The following is a 17,149-nucleotide window of genomic DNA, read 5'->3' as shown; positions in this document are numbered from 1 at the left end:
TGCATAGTTACCACATTGAAGGACTGTGCGAGAAAGCTTGCCAGGCTAGAGATTAGGATATATGTTGAAAATAGCAAAAATATATTTTTAGTGAACATAACAAAATGATCATATTATCTGCAGTCATTAAGCAGATACTGTACTGCAGAATCAATTCTTCTATTCACTGTTGTTTGTAATAATTCTGTAATTTCATAACAGGGATTATCTGAGCAATGGGCATAAAAAAAAAAAAAAGAAAAAATCAAGAACATGCATTTCTACACATATTACATCATGGTATTTAGCTTATACTACCCCGAACATTTTTCATGAGCTTTTACAAAATTGAGAAATTCAGAAAACAGTAGTATAAAATTATGGCATACATGTTTCCTACTAGCAATTCACATTTTTTATCCAATTTTTCACACACATATCACGGTAACTCGCCAAGTAAGGTCTGCAGCAACGTTGTATCTTAAAAGTGGTCAAGAACTGCATATTCCAGTCTATAAAAAAAGTGGACTTACTTTTCATGCATATATAAAAACCATTTGCAAGTTGCTAGTCTTGATTTTGATTTAATTTATCTTGTAGAAAATCTGTCGTGGAAAATGGTTTCCATTGTCTGATATGTTTTTTACTGATTATAATATCTCAAGAGTGACTCATTCCAAAAAACATAGATATCAAAAATAAATTTTGAGTGTCTGAACAAATACATTATTAGTCATGCTTAATATATCAATGGCCCTCAAAATTAAACATGGTAATCTAATTTTACTCCCAAAACCAAACTTCAGACACGTAATAGAATAAATGAAATAACACAGGAATGTTAAAAAATTCTGAAAATTCTCCGACCACGTGATACGTCAATACCCAGTTTTATAAGCGGGCACAAGCTATGCAGGACGCCACTCATTATTAACATAACACGGAAAAGCAACAATTGGTATCTAAACATATATAAAACATGCAATAATTATAAAAGAAGGAAATGAGTAACCCATTAGAAATAGAGTACATATTCAATTTAATGTAAGATTGTTACTAAAATGTTTAGGTAGGTGGATAATAAAGGCCAAGTTTCTTACTAATGTATACATTGAACCACATGAATTGCGTTCGGAACTGATACCAAGCACTGTTGTTAGGCCATATCAAGAGAATAGCTGCTTCAACCGTTGAGATAAAGTGGTGTAGTCGCCACCATCCTTTGATGCGGGATCCATTAACTTTCAATATACTTTCTCTTATAGTCAGAGTACAGTAGTACCAAACCAACAGGAAAAGCAAACAAAGCTCCAAAACCCTGAAAAAGAATGATGTTAAAGTAAATGTGTCTGCACATCTTAGTCTGTAGAAAAAATACTAGTTACAAATGCAATATAGGAAAATTGTCACTTTTATTACGTATAAAACAAAGTGTTATGAATAGATTGGCTAACTGCTGAATTTACTCATTAGTTAAATTGTTCTAGGAATTACTTAAGATTAAATGTTACCAATATCTTCCCCCCCCCCCCCCCCCCCTCTCTCTCTCTATCTCTCTCAACTGATGAGCAGAACAATGTGATGAATGGATTCAAAGTGTGGAAAACTGGATTGGTGGGGGAGTTAAAATACATAAACTCTAAAATGTCGCCTAGCATTTCGAAGCTCATTAATTTTATGTGCTTCTGCACGATATAGAATAAAGTAGAGTATGTGGCAGCTGCATGCAGATTATATAATTGTGTTCAGAGTGTGCCAGATGTCTTGCACAAAAATGCATAAAGTCTTGTTTCATTCACAGCTGCTCTGATGGAGCAGCAATAAAAGCGACTGTTTCCAGGTATACTTAACAGTCATACATTGAAAAAGCAGCACAAAATTTGCAAATTTAACATTAAATGCGATGCTTCATATTGACAGTGGCAAACATCCTTGTTTCTCAGAAATTCCCAGAAAAATTGACATCAAGAGTGTCATTTTGGGGCCAGTCGAGAAGCTTGTCGCAGTTTATAGGAAAAATTCTTTTCCTACTCGATTCAAATTGCTGCAGTACATCTACATTGGTTCTTTCCAATTTGTTTCAGAGTCCACACTCCACAGGAAATTTTATCACTGCAATATTTGTAACAAAATTGTATTTGAGTTTGTTGTTTACTTTTGCCTATAAAGCTGCCAGTTACAGCGAGCAAAGAGATCAACATTTGTACGTACAGGATTGGGTAATTGCAATGTGATCATGAAAGTTACATTTCTGCCTGTATGTGAATGTTTGCATAACAACGTCATATATTTTGGAAAGCCTTCTTTAGATATTTTAATAACAAGAAAATGATTCTTTTCATTGGGATTACCCATGTGTTGAATCAGAATGAGTATAGAGGTACAAAAGAACCCTGGTTTCGTATTTATCATCTACATAAATGGTGTAACATTATTAGCCATACTTCCCAATATTACAATCCTCATATATGCCATTATGACTTCATAACATGAAGAATATTTATGGGGAACCACAGACATTTAATGGCTTGCAAAGTTCATGTAGTTTAAACCAACTGACAGTCAGGAAAAATGTTCTGAATGCCACACAATCTGGCCAAGCTGTGTGGGTTGTGGCAGGAATGGTTGGACCTTGATGACATACAATCAGAATTTTTTTCATTGAAGTCACAGCAGTTTTCAGCTGTTATCAAGTTTTGGTGAGATGTTACATTAGTAAGATCTGATTCTTCTGCCAATGAGTTCATAGTTTTGTTGTGTGTGCTTGAGCGTGCGTGCGCGGGGAGTTGGGAAGGAGGGGGGGTAGGAGGTGGAGCAAGGAAAAATACGTGTTGCATACGTAATAGAAAAGTTAAGGTTATGGAATCTTCAACAATAATATAACTACTTCTGTACTGTAACTTTACATTTCCACTACCCTGTCTCGCATAACATTAAGTTGTATCTTGGTAACTCATATTTCCAAGTTATATTAAATCAAGATACAAACTCTGTAAATGCAACTGTGGTAGAATATAATCGGAATCTAACGATGCTAAGCAAACAGAGACAACATGCAAAAAAGCTAACAAAAACTAAGTTTTAGAACAAAAGATACTTTTAAGTGGCAAAGGTGAGGAAAGGGTTCTGGAGGATATGAGACTATTCGAACGTTATCAAATGAATCCTAACAAACTGCACAGGATCAATAAAACAAAATGCACAGAGGGTAGGGAAGGTGAGATCGGAACATCTGAGAAACTGAATGGCAGGCTTCAATCTTAGTCACAGATAAGGAAAGTGAAGACAAAGAACAGAGAAAGCCAGGTGAGAAAAGTGGTCAGGAAGAGGAAAAAAAAGGAGCAAATACAGGAGTTACTTCCACTACCATGTTTTCCACTTAGAATGAAAAATAAATAAATTGAAAACATAAGAAAATAAATCTGCATGTGTACTAGGTTAATATTGTTATTGTGATATGTCGAAGAATCTGACATATACAGGGTGAGTCACCTAACATTACCGCTGGATGTATTTCGTAAACCACATCAAATACTGATGAATCTATTCCACAGGCCGAAGGCGAGGAGAGGGGCTAGTGTAATTGGTTAATACAAACCATAAAAAATGCATGGAAGTATGTTTTTTAACACAAACCTACGTTTTTTAAAATGGAACCCCGTTATTTTTGTTAGCACATCTGAACATATGAACAAACACGTAATCAGTGCCGTTTGTTGCATTGTAAAACGTTAATTAGATCCGGAGATATTGTAACCTAAATTTGACGCTTGAGTACCACTCATCCTCTGTTCGATCGTGTGTATCGGATAGCACCGAATTACGTAGGGATCCAAAGGGAAATGTGATGGACCTTAGGTATAGAAGAGACTGGAACAGCACATTACGTCCACATGCTAAGACCTTTTTATTGGTCTTTTTCACTGACGCACATGTACATTACCATGAGGGGTGAGCTACACGTACACACGTAGTTTCCGTTTTCAATTACGAAGTGGAATAGAGTGTGTCCCGACACGTCAGGCCAATAGATGTTCAATGTGGTGGCCATCATTTGCTGCACACAATTGCAATCTCTGGCGTAATGAATGTCGTACACGCCGCAGTACATCTGGTCTAATGTCGCCGAAGGCTGCCACAATACGTTGTTTCATATCCTCTGGGGTTGTAGGCACATCATGGTACACATTCTCCTTTAACGTACCCCACAGAAAGAAGTCCAGAGGTGTAAGATCAGGAGAACGGGCTGGCCAATTTAGGCGTCCTCCACGTCCTATGAAACGCCCGTCGAACATCCTGTAATGGGTCAGCCTAGTGTTAATTGCGGAATGTGCAGGTGCACCACCAAGCTGATACCACATACGTCAACGCGTTTCCAGTGGGACGTTTTCGAGCAACGTTGGCAGATCATTCTGTAGAAACACGATGTATGTTGCAGCTGTCTGGGCCCCTGCAATGAAGTGAGGACCAATGAGGTGGTCGCCAATGATTCCGCACCATACATTTACAGTCCACGGTCGCTGTCGCTCTATCTGTCTGAGCCACCGAGAACTGTCCACGGACCAGTAATGCATGTTCTGCAGATTCACTGCCCCGTGGTTTGTGAAACCTGCTTCATCGGTAAACAGGTAGAACTGCAACACATTCTCTGTTAATGCCCATTGACAGAATTGCACTCGATGATTAAAGTCATCACCATGTAATTGCTGATGTAGCGACACATGAAACGGGTGAAAGCGGTGACGATGCAGTGTGCGCATGACACTACTTTGACTCAGTCCACCGGCTCTCGCAATGTCCCGTGTACTAATGTGTGGGTTAATGGCAACAGCAGCTAACACACCAACTGCACCCGCTTCTCCTGTGACGGGCCTATTATGGACCCGTTTGCGTGCTACGACCATACCTGCATACAGTTGGCGGTAGGTGTTTTGCAATTTGCGGCACGTTGGATGCTCGCTGTCCGGGTACCGTTCTGCATACACCCTGCAGGCTTCAGCTGCATTTCGTCGACACTCGCCATAGATGAGTATCATCTCCGCCTTTTCAGAGTTCGAATACACCATGGTCACAGTTCCTACAACACTACACTATCACAGACGTCTGTTAACACGGTGTACTACAGTTGGTCTGCATGTGGTGACAAATGCAGAATAACAATAGCAGCAAGCGCTACATGCGGACACTGCGACAGCTAGACCAAACCACAACAGTGCACTACAGCCACACTCGTAAACACGGTCGTCATCGCAAACATGTCCCTACAGATGCTGCTCGCCGACCGTAGCCCGTGTTTGTTACAACATGCAACTCAACGTCCGAGGTTTCAAGCGTCAACTTTAGGTTACAATATCTCCAGATGTAATTAACATTTTACAATGCAACAAACGGCACTGATTATGTATTTGTTTATATGTTCATATATAAAAACAAAGATGAGGTGACTTACCGAACAAAAGCGCTGGCAGGTCAATAGACACACAAACAAACACAAACATACACACAAAATTCAAGCTTTCGCAACAAACTGTTGCCTCATCAGGAAAGAGGGAAGGAGAGGGGAAGACGAAAGGAAGTGGGTTTTAAGGGAGAGGGTAAGGAGTCATTCCAATCCCGGGAGCGGAAAGACTTACCTTAGGGGGAAAAAAGGACAGGTATACACTAGCACACACGCACATATCCATCCACACATACAGACACAAGCAGACATATTGTCTGCTTGTGTCTGTATGTGTGGATGGATATGTGCGTGTGTGCTAGTGTATACCTGTCCTTTTTTCCCCCTAAGGTAAGTCTTTCCGCTCCCGGGATTGGAATGACTCCTTACCCTCTCCCTTAAAACCCACTTCCTTTCGTCTTCCCCTCTCCTTCCCTCTTTCCTGATGAGGCAACAGTTTGTTGCGAAAGCTTGAATTTTGTGTGTATGTTTGTGTTTGTTTGTGTGTCTATCGACCTGCCAGCGCTTTTGTTCGGTAAGTCACCTCATGTTTGTTTTTATATATAATTTTTCCCACGTGGAATGTTTCCTTCTATTATATTGTTTATATGTTCAGATGTGCTAACAAAACTAACGGGGTTCCATTTAAAAAACGTAGGTTTGTGTTAAAAAACATACTTCCGTGCATTTTTGTATGGTTTGTATTAAACAATTACACTAGCCCCTCTCCTCACGTTCAGTCTGTGGAATCGCTTTGTCAATATGTGACGTGGTTTACGAAATATATCCAGCGGTAACGTTAGGTGACTCACCCTGTATATGAAGTCAGGTTCTTCGACATATCAAAACAACGATATTAACCTAGTACACATACAGATTTATTTTAATTAATCACACATAAGAGCTAAATATTCACCCTAAAACAGTGTGTGTGTGTGTGTGTGTGTGTGTGTGTGTGTGTGTGTGTGTGTGTTGTCTACCCATACCCATTTAGCCTGTTATTTTAATATCAATCATGGCACACACTGATCATCCTTCCAATCTTGGTCAAACCCTTAATCCCTTCTCAAACTATTTCCTCGGATACGGTTAAACAATAGGGAAAGCTTTAATTCAATGCCTGAGCAAAACTAACAATGTTAAATAGACAGCAGTATTGCAGTAGCAAAAGAAGAGACAGAAGGAAATCAGTTATGTCTTTATTGAAGAAATTAAGTTAGCACCTGTGTTAAATGACATAGAAAATCACATTGAATCAGGTTTGTCAGAAGGAAATCTGACCACCACACCACTGGTGTAAGTGTGCAGTTTTGTAGCCACATTGCCTCATCTTGGTTGATAAATTGAGACTGATCCATGCTGGAAAGGGTTCTTTGTAATTTGCCCACTAACAACAGTATTCACTAACTTTGATGCTTCTTCCTGTCTCCAGTAACTTACATCTTCAATATGGGAAGCCCAAACCAATCCCAAGTGCCAGGTTCTGACCAACCACTTAGGCACAATTAAACAGATCCCTTTCAATTGTTTTCTACTTTTCTCAGCCCTTCCCCTCAATTCTGAAATCATCCTCCCTTTCTCTTTTTGGTTTCTTGCTCTTTACTCAATTTTTTACTAGAATTGTTTTCTCATTCTTGTCCCCTACCTTTGATACGTGAAACATATTCACAATTTTTGGATACAATTATATCCAGCTGTACCATTTAATAGAAACACACAAAAATGTGCACCTGGATTTCCAGCTTACTGCAAGCAGTTTCCTTAATTACTTCAGCATCTGAGCATGCCTCCAGGACTGATCCAAACTCCATTATGTCTTAGTATCCCTGCAGCACAGATCGGTTCTGGAGGCATGCTCGGATAACTGAAGTAGTTACGATGACTGCTCGTGAGAAGCAGGAAATATGGGTTCGAGCACAAATTATCATGCGTTTCTAGTAAATGGTATAGCTAGTGCATAGCCACATTCGCAAATTGTGAATACATTTCATGTTTTTAATATGGCTGTAGAGTGTCAGCAGTGTGTGTTCCTTCAGATATGCATGCATGTTTGAAGGATAACTGCATCGAACTACAGACACGATAAAATGCACACAATGCAATAACCTTATCTTCGACTTTGGCTCTTCTGCCTGCCACTTCTTACTTCTACACAAACTGAAAATGAAACTCAATACTCACCGGAAATTAACTAGCAGGTTCAGAACAGCGAGAACAAATCCAATAATACTTAACACCAGTTTGAATTTTTCATATTCATCTTTGTATCTAAACCTGAAAAAGAACAACATAGTAATAAATTTAAAAAATCCCAGATTTAAAGTCAGCAGTTAATATTAACAATAACCATTAAAAAAGGGAAGTATCACCTTACCAGCAGCCAAAACAGCTAATGATGTGGCAAATAAAAACACAATTTCTGCATTTAAAAAGAGTTAGCTAATACAGAAAATATGGAAGAATAAGAAAGATATACATCTGTAAATGCAGTGAACTTTCATTCCAAGGCCTGGATTAAATGATAGCAACAAACAATCGAAAATTCAATTGCTGTGACATTACTAATGAGTGACCTGCAACCAAAAATGACGATTTTTGCTCAACAAATACAAAATGACTTCTTGTAAATCAGTGTTCCCTCACAACATAATTACTGTCAGGACTTAACTAATGAACTGTAGCAAGAATGGTTCAGTACCTCCTGCAGCAGCCATGCTACAATGTACAGTTGAATCAGTGTTTGGCCACTGTCATGCAAATATCTGATACCAGCAGAAGGAAGCAATTCTTAGTCTTTTTGGTAAATTACCTGCTACATTCCTTTTATTGTGTTGTAATGGCTGGCTGTGTAGATTGTCACTACCTTGGTGACATAATTAGGCAGAAGCTCCCAAAAGGCCGTTACCAAAGATATTTTCTTTATGAATGTAACTGTTACTGTATTTCTTCAACAATGGATACAGAGCATCTTTTCTTAATGAGAAACAATGCACCCTTGTTACATCCCCTATAATGATTTCAAAAAAGTATGGCATTGTTTCATTTAACCACTTTAACAGACTATCATCTGATGATGACAAGCAGGTACACCTCAGAATTATTGAAGTTTCAGTAAAACCACCCAATGCAGAGCTTCAGTAACAAACCATTAATTGTTATGAAACTGAACATCTACCCTACATTGGAAGGTGCAAATCTACATTTGTTTGGACAATATTTTGGATCCAAAACGGTTAACTGGTTATGGTCCAGACATGGGAGCACCAGAATCTCTTGGAACAAGATGTCAAAGCATTTTACAAAATTTTGGCCACAGTGTAACATCCAATCCCTAAATCAGGTTGTAAAAGAACTATACAAAAAAAGCATGCTTTATGGGAAAGGCTACTCAACATATCCTTGTACCAATCTGGAGGATGGGGAAATCATTACAATTTCAAATCTGAAAAATTTTGGTCAGGATATAAACGTGCCTCCCTAGATTGAAAACCTAGAAATCCGATATCAAAGCACACGACTTCACAAGTAATTATTGCTTAATTACCTTTCCCTTAACTGACTCTCAGCAATAAGAACAACGATGCACTGATATTGATCCTGTCCTACAGTTGCATATCATTTCATTCATTTCATAGTAACGAAAAATTATTTATTAACAAGAAGTGCTGCTAAAAACTATTACATTTAGTTAATAACAGATCAGTAAAATTTATTACGATGAAATTTTGTCATACTTGTCATTTTTGTTGAGAATGGAAACATTCACACTTCCCACAATAATTCTCAAATAGAGACCATTCGGCTTTGGTAAACATTGCTCTATTTCATTTAAATTAACCTCTCTCCGCTGCAAGTCCTTATCCAGGTCCGAAACAGTCTTCACATCTTTCTCCTCAGCTCTTTTTCTTAATCTGAAAAAGTAAGATTATTAAGAAAAGTATTTTTAACATCCCATAATAAATGTAGGATATTATAATTACTCATTGAAGGTACAGTAGTACACAGACTCATTAAAAAATTCAGATTTCTGTTACAGAAACATGAGGAGTAGATTTGTAATTGCCACAACAACACAAACTCAAAAGACAATTCAAGTATTTAACATCTTAATTTTAGAGTGCAATCATGTTAAAAATAATGTAACTATATTTGTTATGTAACATAGCATGTTTGTGAAGTGATACAACGATTTAAGCTGAACACTTGCTCCACAAATAGTAAAAAAAATTAATTTTTTTAAGCTTACACTGGGAGTGTGAGAAAATTGTGTCCAATCAAGTTTAAGACAATTCCCCACTCAGAATTTTGACAGAAATGTAATGGAAATCCATCTGGATGCCACAAAACAAGGAAATTATTAATACTCTCGGGTACTTTGTCAGACTGTGATGAAAATAGTGAAAAATCCTAATTTCTAATGAATGCTTATTGTTGGTGCACAATTAACTGGATACAGTACTGGATAGTGCAAGTGGGTTACATATATTTAAACAAAGCTGCTTGTAATGGAAAGGTAATCAATCAACAAGACTGGACAGATACCAATCCCTCAAAACCAGAAGAACGTTGTCAAACAGAATAGTCAAGCTATTGCAACCATTTTCACCAACATTTAATTAGCATCTCATTTCACAGTGAATGACTGGATATAAGAAAAAGGTCTTTCCAATTTGTGTATCACATGTCACGTCTCTTTGTGATGTGAACTTTAATGTTTTCTGTTACACTGAAAGTTCAGTGGGAGGAGGAGGAGGAGGAGGAGGAGGAGATGGTTTAAGGCCCTCAACAGAGTTTTCCATTGTCCTTCCCAATGAAACATACATCTGTTAGCTTGTATTGTTTTACCTTTTCCGAGTTTGAACAATGTCACAAAACAGAGGTGAGGAACAATGTAATAAAGGCAAGGAACAATGTCAATGGTAGAACTGATTCTGGTGCATATGTAGCTGTCATAAAATATTTACAAGCAAATAGCATCCATAGAAAGCAAATTTTATAGTATACATTAAATCTTCCATGGTAACAACATGAACTGAAGTGATTAGCAGAAGGAAGTGCTAACCCCCAATTTCGTAAAGATTAGTCTGATCATAGTATCTTTGCATTTTCGAATTCATCACATGCTAATAACAAGCAGTTCTATATGCACTGCTGGAAAGTGGTGTCTACTTTTCAAATTATTTTATCTTGTATTATGTTCTTTCCTTTGAATTAAACCAAACACATAACATACAGCTACTAAATATGCTGTTGTGGTTTAGCACTTTACTTGCCAACCCCTTCAGTTTACCAAATTAGTGTACAACTGTAGGCATGTGTTTTAATACATGAAAGATATTCAACAATATTCATATCACATTATGCAGTCCTGGACTTAACAAGGTGGAGGAGACCTGTATCTCTACCTCAGATACCCTCCAATGCACTAACTAAAATACAGTTGGCTGTTTTTCAGCAAAGATGATTCTGTGAACAAAGAAGGAATGGAAGGTGGGGCATCATAATTTTACTTGTGGCAGTCCCAGCACCCCATACTCCCAGATCATACATCAGAAAACATCAGTGAGGGATTTACCAGGTACTTTGGCCAACTACCTGCAGTAAGATTGCCAGTATCTACAATTAGGCAGTGACCTGGCCAGACTGCAGTTTAAAGTTCAACTCTGTACATAATTACGCAAATATCATCTACACCCCCCCATGAACCATGGACCTTGCCGTTGGTGGGGAGGCTTGCGTGCCTCAGCGATACAGATAGCCGTACCGTAGGTGCAACCACAACGGAGGGGTATCTGTTGAGAGGCCAGACAAATGTGTGGTTCCTGAAGAGGGGCAGCAGCCTTTTCAGTAGTTGCAAGGGCAACAGTCTGGATGATTGACTGATCTGGCCTTGTAACAATAACCAAAACGGCCTTGCTGTGCTGGTACTGCGAACGGCTGAAAGCAAGGGGAAACTACAGCCGTAATTTTTCCCGAGGGCATGCAGCTTTACTGTATGATTACATGATGATGGCGTCCTCTTGGGTAAAATATTCCGGAGGTAAAATAGTCCCCCATTCGGATCTCCGGGCGGGGACTACTCAAGAGGATGTCGTTATCAGGAGAAAGAAAACTGGCGTTCTACGGATCGGAGCGTGGAATGTCAGATCCCTTAATCGGGCAGGTAGGTTAGAAAATTTAAAAAGGGAAATGGATAGGTTGAAGTTAGATATAGTGGGAATTAGTGAAGTTCGGTGGCAGGAGGAACAAGACTTCTGGTCAGGTGACCACAGGGTTATAAACACAAAATCAAATAGGGGTAATGCAGGAGTAGGTTGAATAATGAATAGGAAAATAGGAATGCGGGTAAGCTACTACAAACAGCACAGTGAACGCATTATTGTGGCCAAGATAGATACGAAGCCCACACCTACTACAGTAGTACAAGTTTATATGCCAACTAGCTCTGCAGATGACGAAGAAATTGAAGAAATGTATGATGAAATAAAAGAAATTATTCAGATTGTGAAGGGAGACGAAAATTTAATAGTCATGGGTGACTGGAATTCGAGTGTAGGAAAAGGGAGAGAAGGAAACATAGTAGGTGAATATGGATTGGGGGACAGAAATGAAAGAGGAAGCCGCCTGGTAGAATTTTGCACAGAGCACAACATAATCATAACTAACACTTGGTTTAAGAATCATGATAGAAGGTTGTATACATGGAAGAAGCCTGGAGATACTAAAAGGTATCAGATAGATTATATAATGGTAAGACAGAGATTTAGGATCCAGGTTTTAAATTGTAAGACATTTCCAGGGGCAGATGTGGACTCTGACCACAATCTATTGGTTATGACCTGTAGATTAAAACTGAAGAAACTGCAAAAAGGTGGGAATTTAAGGAGATGGGACCTGGATAAACTAAAAGAACCAGAGGTTGTACAGAGATTCAGGGAGAGCATAAGGGAGCAATTGACAGGAATGAGGGAAATAAATACAGTAGAAGAAGAATGGGTAGCTTTGAGGGATGAAGTAGTGAAGGCAGCAGAGGATCAAGTAGGTAAAAAGACGAGGGCTAGTAGAAATCCTTGGGTAACAGAAGAAATATTGAATTTAATTGATGAAAGGAGAAAATATAAAAATGCAGTAAGTGAAACAGGCAAAAAGGAATACAAACGTCTCAAAAATGAGATCGACAGGAAGTGCAAAATGGCTAAGCAGGGATGGCTTGAGGACAAATGTAAGGATGTAGAGGCTTATCTCACTAAGGGTAAGATAGATACCGCCTACAGGAAAATTAAAGAGACCTTTGGAGATAAGAGAACGACTTGTATGAATATCAAGAGCTCAGATGGAAACCCAGTTCTAAGCAAAGAAGGGAAAGCAGAAAGGTGGAAGGAGTATATAGAGGGTCTATACAAGGGCGATGTACTTGAGGATAATATTATGGAAATGGAAGAGGATGTAGATGAAGATGAAATGGGAGATAAGATACTGCATGAAGAGTTTGACAGAGCACTGAGAGACCTGAGTCGAAACAAGGCCCCCGGAGTAGACAATATTCCATTGGAACTACTTACGGCCGTGGGAGAGCCAGTCCTGACAAAACTCTACCATCTGGTGAGCAGGATGTATGAAACAGGCGAAATACCCTCAGACTTCAAGAAGAATATAATAATTCCAATCCCAAAGAAAGCAGGTGTTGACAGATGTGAAAATTACCGAACTATCAGCTTAATAAGTCACAGCTGCAAAATACTAACACGAATTCTTTACAGACGAATGGAAAAACTAGTAGAAGCCAACCTCGGGGAAGATCAGTTTGGATTCCGTAGAAACACTGGAACACGTGAGGCAATACTGACCTTACGACTTATCTTAGAAGCTAGATTAAGGAAAGGCAAACCTACGTTTCTAGCATTTGTAGACTTAGAGAAAGCTTTTGACAATGTTGACTGGAATACTCTCTTTCAAATTCTAAAGGTGGCAGGGGTAAAATACAGGGAGCGAAAGGCTATTTACAATTTGTACAGAAACCAGATGGCAGTTATAAGAGTCGAGGGGCATGAAAGGGAAGCAGTGGTTGGGAAGGGAGTAAGACAGGGTTGTAGCCTCTCCCCGATGTTGTTCAATCTGTATATTGAGCAAGCAGTAAAGGAAACAAAAGAAAAATTCGGAGTAGGTATTAAAATTCATGGAGAAGAAATAAAAACTTTGAGGTTCGCCGATGACATTGTAATTCTGTCAGAGACAGCAAAGGACTTGGAAGAACAGTTGAATGGAATGGACAGTGTCTTGAAAGGAGGATATAAGATGAACATCAACAAAAGCAAAACAAGGATAATGGAATGTAGTCTAATTAAGTCGGGTGATGCTGAGGGAATTAGATTAGGAAATGAGGCACTTAAAGTAGTAAAGGAGTTTTGCTATTTGGGGAGCAAAATAACTGATGATGGTCGAAGTAGAGAGGATATAAAATGTAGGCTGGCAATGGCAAGGAAAGCGTTTCTGAAGAAGAGAAATTTGTTAACATCCAGTATTGATTTAAGTGTCAGGAAGTCATTTCTGAAAGTATTCGTATGGAGTGTAGCCATGTATGGAAGTGAAACATGGACGATAAATAGTTTGGACAAGAAGAGAATAGAAGCTTTTGAAATGTGGTGCTACAGAAGAATGCTGAAGATTAGATGGGTAGATCACATAACTAATGAGGAAGTATTGAATAGGATTGGGGAGAAGAGAAGTTTGTGGCACAACTTGACCAGAAGAAGGGATCGGTTGGTAGGACATGTTCTGAGGCATCAAGGGATCACCAATTTAGTATTGGAGGGCAGCGTGGAGGGTAAAAATCGTAGAGGGAGACCAAGAGATGAATACACTAAGCAGATTCAGAAGGATGTAGGTTGCAGTAGGTACTGGGAGATGAAAAAGCTTGCACAGGATAGAGTAGCATGGAGAGCTGCATCAAACCAGTCTCAGGACTGAAGACCACAACAACAACAACAACAACATCATCTACACTTATTTGAACCCCACAAATGATGAACCCAATGTAACTGGAACATGTAACTTCAGACAATTATCAGCCAGCCCAACAAAATCACCTGAATTTCAACACCCGATTCATGACTCAAATTTGGCACATCAGCAGCACTGAATACATGAGTCATGGTGCACTGCTGTGAGTTGGCACCATATCTCAAGATCTGAAAGAGCTGGCAGTGGCACAACTGAAGGTTTGTTTAAAGAACTATCAGCCCTTCAATTATGGCACATGCCACATCCAGAAACCAATGCAGGAGCCACATGCTTGCCCAGGTCATGTACTGGAATCGCTATGTCACTGCATATTCAAGTCCTTGCATGGACTGAGTCTTACAAGCTCTGCATTATGAGGGCACTGGTGACAAAACACTGAATTGCCTGGCATGCAAAATGGCTTGCTCATGGACCCCAAGAGTGCGTCTGAGTTGCAAAACAATATGCTATGTACAAGTACCACTCTAAAAATTGCTACTCACGACATGTTCTGCACACCTAAATGTGGTTAACATTATCTCACCACCTTTTCCTACAACTTCTGCTATCGTCCGACAGACTGACAAGATCACGAGATGGCCAGAAGTTATAATCTCAGGAAGTGGAATTTGTGGCCCACACCTTTACTTTGACCTGGATACCACATTTTGGCTGCCCAGAACAGGTTACATCCAATGAAAGGTGCCAATGACAGGCACAGGTGTTCTGTACCGTGACACACATGCACACCATATCACACAGCTTTTAATTTTGTGGTAGAATGTATATGTTGTTTACTTAAGGCAGCAAATCTGTTCCTTGCGACTTGATCTTCAACACAACTAGCACTGCCCAGACTGCGCAGTGTCTTGAAGAAGAAACGTAAAGCATCTAAGGCAACGCTCTTGAATGATAAGCTTTTGCAATTGCTGGGAGAGTTCCTTCTTCCATCTGTAACACACCCCTACACAACACTTGGATTCATAATATAATGCCAGAAGAAGATGGGAAAGTTACAATCAGTATCTTCACACATCCACCTACAATGTAACACAGCTATTTGCGTCAAGGTCTGTTTCATTAAACTTCAGAACCATCTTACTAATACATGTAGCCGACTGAAGAATGGGATTAAAGGACACTGACTCTTCAGTTAAAAGGGGGAAAGAAAGTCATTTCCATCACTCTATGTAAACCAGCCAATCTAAGCTCCGAAGACACAGCAAAACTGTCGGCCGTTACTGGATTGGCTCACGAACACCCCCCACCCCCAGCAACTTAGGCGGAATTAACAAATCATTCAGTCGAGGATCATACTGTACCAGAGGAACAACTGTGGAAAAACAATGCAGATGATGAGTAAAATTCCACCTGGACCCAGGGTCAATTTCATAAACTAACAATTATTGTTTGTTTCTCCCTGCAGGGGAAGTTTTGTAGTGGGCCGAGTACCCCACACTTGCATGGCAGAGAACTGGCAACATTGGTGCATCTTCCAGGCACTGCAACAGACTACCAGTAGTAAGAACTACAGTGACAGTGTACACAATGAAAGATTATCATAACACAAAGTGTTCAAAGTCATAAGTGTTGTAATGCATGTTAACAGTGTTAGCGTGACCATAAGCATGAGAACTTCCTTGGTTGCTATGTTGTATCTACAGATATCGCTTGTTGTTGTTGTTGTTGTTGTTGTTGTTGTTGTCGTCTTCAGTCCTGAGACTGGTTTGATGCAGCTCTCCATGCTACTCTATCCTGTGCAAGCTTTTTCATCTCCCAGTACCTACTGCAACCTACATCCTTCTGAATCTGCTTAGTGTATTCATCTCTTGGTCTCCCTCTATGATTTTTACCCTCCACGCTGCCCTCCAATACTAAATTGGTGATCCCTTGATGCCTCAGAACATGTCCTACCAACCAATCCCTTCTTCTGGTCAAGTTGTGCCACAAACTTCTCTTCTCCCCAATCCTATTCAATACTTCCTCATTAGTTATGTGATCTACCCATCTAATCTTCAGCATTCTTCTGTAGCACCACATTTCAAAAGCTTCTATTCTCTTCTTGTCCAAACTATTTATCGTCCATGTTTCACTTCCATACATGGCTACACTCCATACAAATACTTTCAGAAATGACTTCCTGACACTTAAATCTATACTCGATGTTAACAAATTTCTCTTCTTCAGAAACACTTTCCTTGCCATTGCCAGTCTACATTTTATATCCTCTCTACTTCGACCATCAGTTATTTTGTTCCCCAAATAGCAAAACTCCTTTACTACTTTAAGTGTCTCATTTCCTAATCTAATTCCCTCAGCATCACCCGACTTAATTAGACTACATTCCATTATCCTTGTTTTGCTTTTGTTGATGTTCATCTTGTATCCTCCTTTCAAGACACTGTCCATTCCATTCAACTGTTCTTCCAAGTCCTTTGCTGCCTCTGACAGAATTACAATGTCATCGGCAAACCTCAGAGTTTTTATTTCTTCTCCATGAATTTTAATACCTACTCCGAATTATTCTTTTGTTTCCTTTACTGCTTGCTCAATATACAGATTGAATAACATCGGGAAGAGGCTACAACCCTGTCTTACTCCCTTCCCAACCACTGCTTCCCCTTCATGTCCCTCGACTCTTATAACTGCCATCTGGTTTCTGTACAAATTGTAAATAGCCTTTCACTCCCTGTATTTTACCCCTGCCACCTTCATAATTTGAAAGAGAGTATT

General features: G+C 39.3%; 1 protein-coding gene across 1 annotated transcript in view; it reads right to left on the bottom strand.

Moving 5' to 3' along the window:
- LOC126463070 (transmembrane protein 120 homolog) overlaps positions 1-17,149 on the bottom strand; it is a 65,359-nt gene that overhangs the window by 28,862 nt on the left and 19,348 nt on the right. The window contains exons 3-5 of the mRNA XM_050096124.1: positions 9,151-9,327; positions 7,598-7,690; positions 1,080-1,297 (exon numbers count right to left, since the gene is read on the bottom strand). Coding sequence (XP_049952081.1) covers positions 1,080-1,297; positions 7,598-7,690; positions 9,151-9,327 — 488 coding nt within the window. The remainder of the gene's footprint in view (positions 1-1,079; positions 1,298-7,597; positions 7,691-9,150; positions 9,328-17,149) is intronic.

This window comes from Schistocerca serialis, chromosome 1 (genome assembly GCF_023864345.2).
Source record: "Schistocerca serialis cubense isolate TAMUIC-IGC-003099 chromosome 1, iqSchSeri2.2, whole genome shotgun sequence".
Classification (NCBI taxonomy): Eukaryota; Metazoa; Arthropoda; class Insecta; order Orthoptera; family Acrididae; genus Schistocerca; species Schistocerca serialis.
Note: the sequence above shows the minus strand (reverse complement) of the source record. Positions and strands in the feature narration are given on the sequence as shown.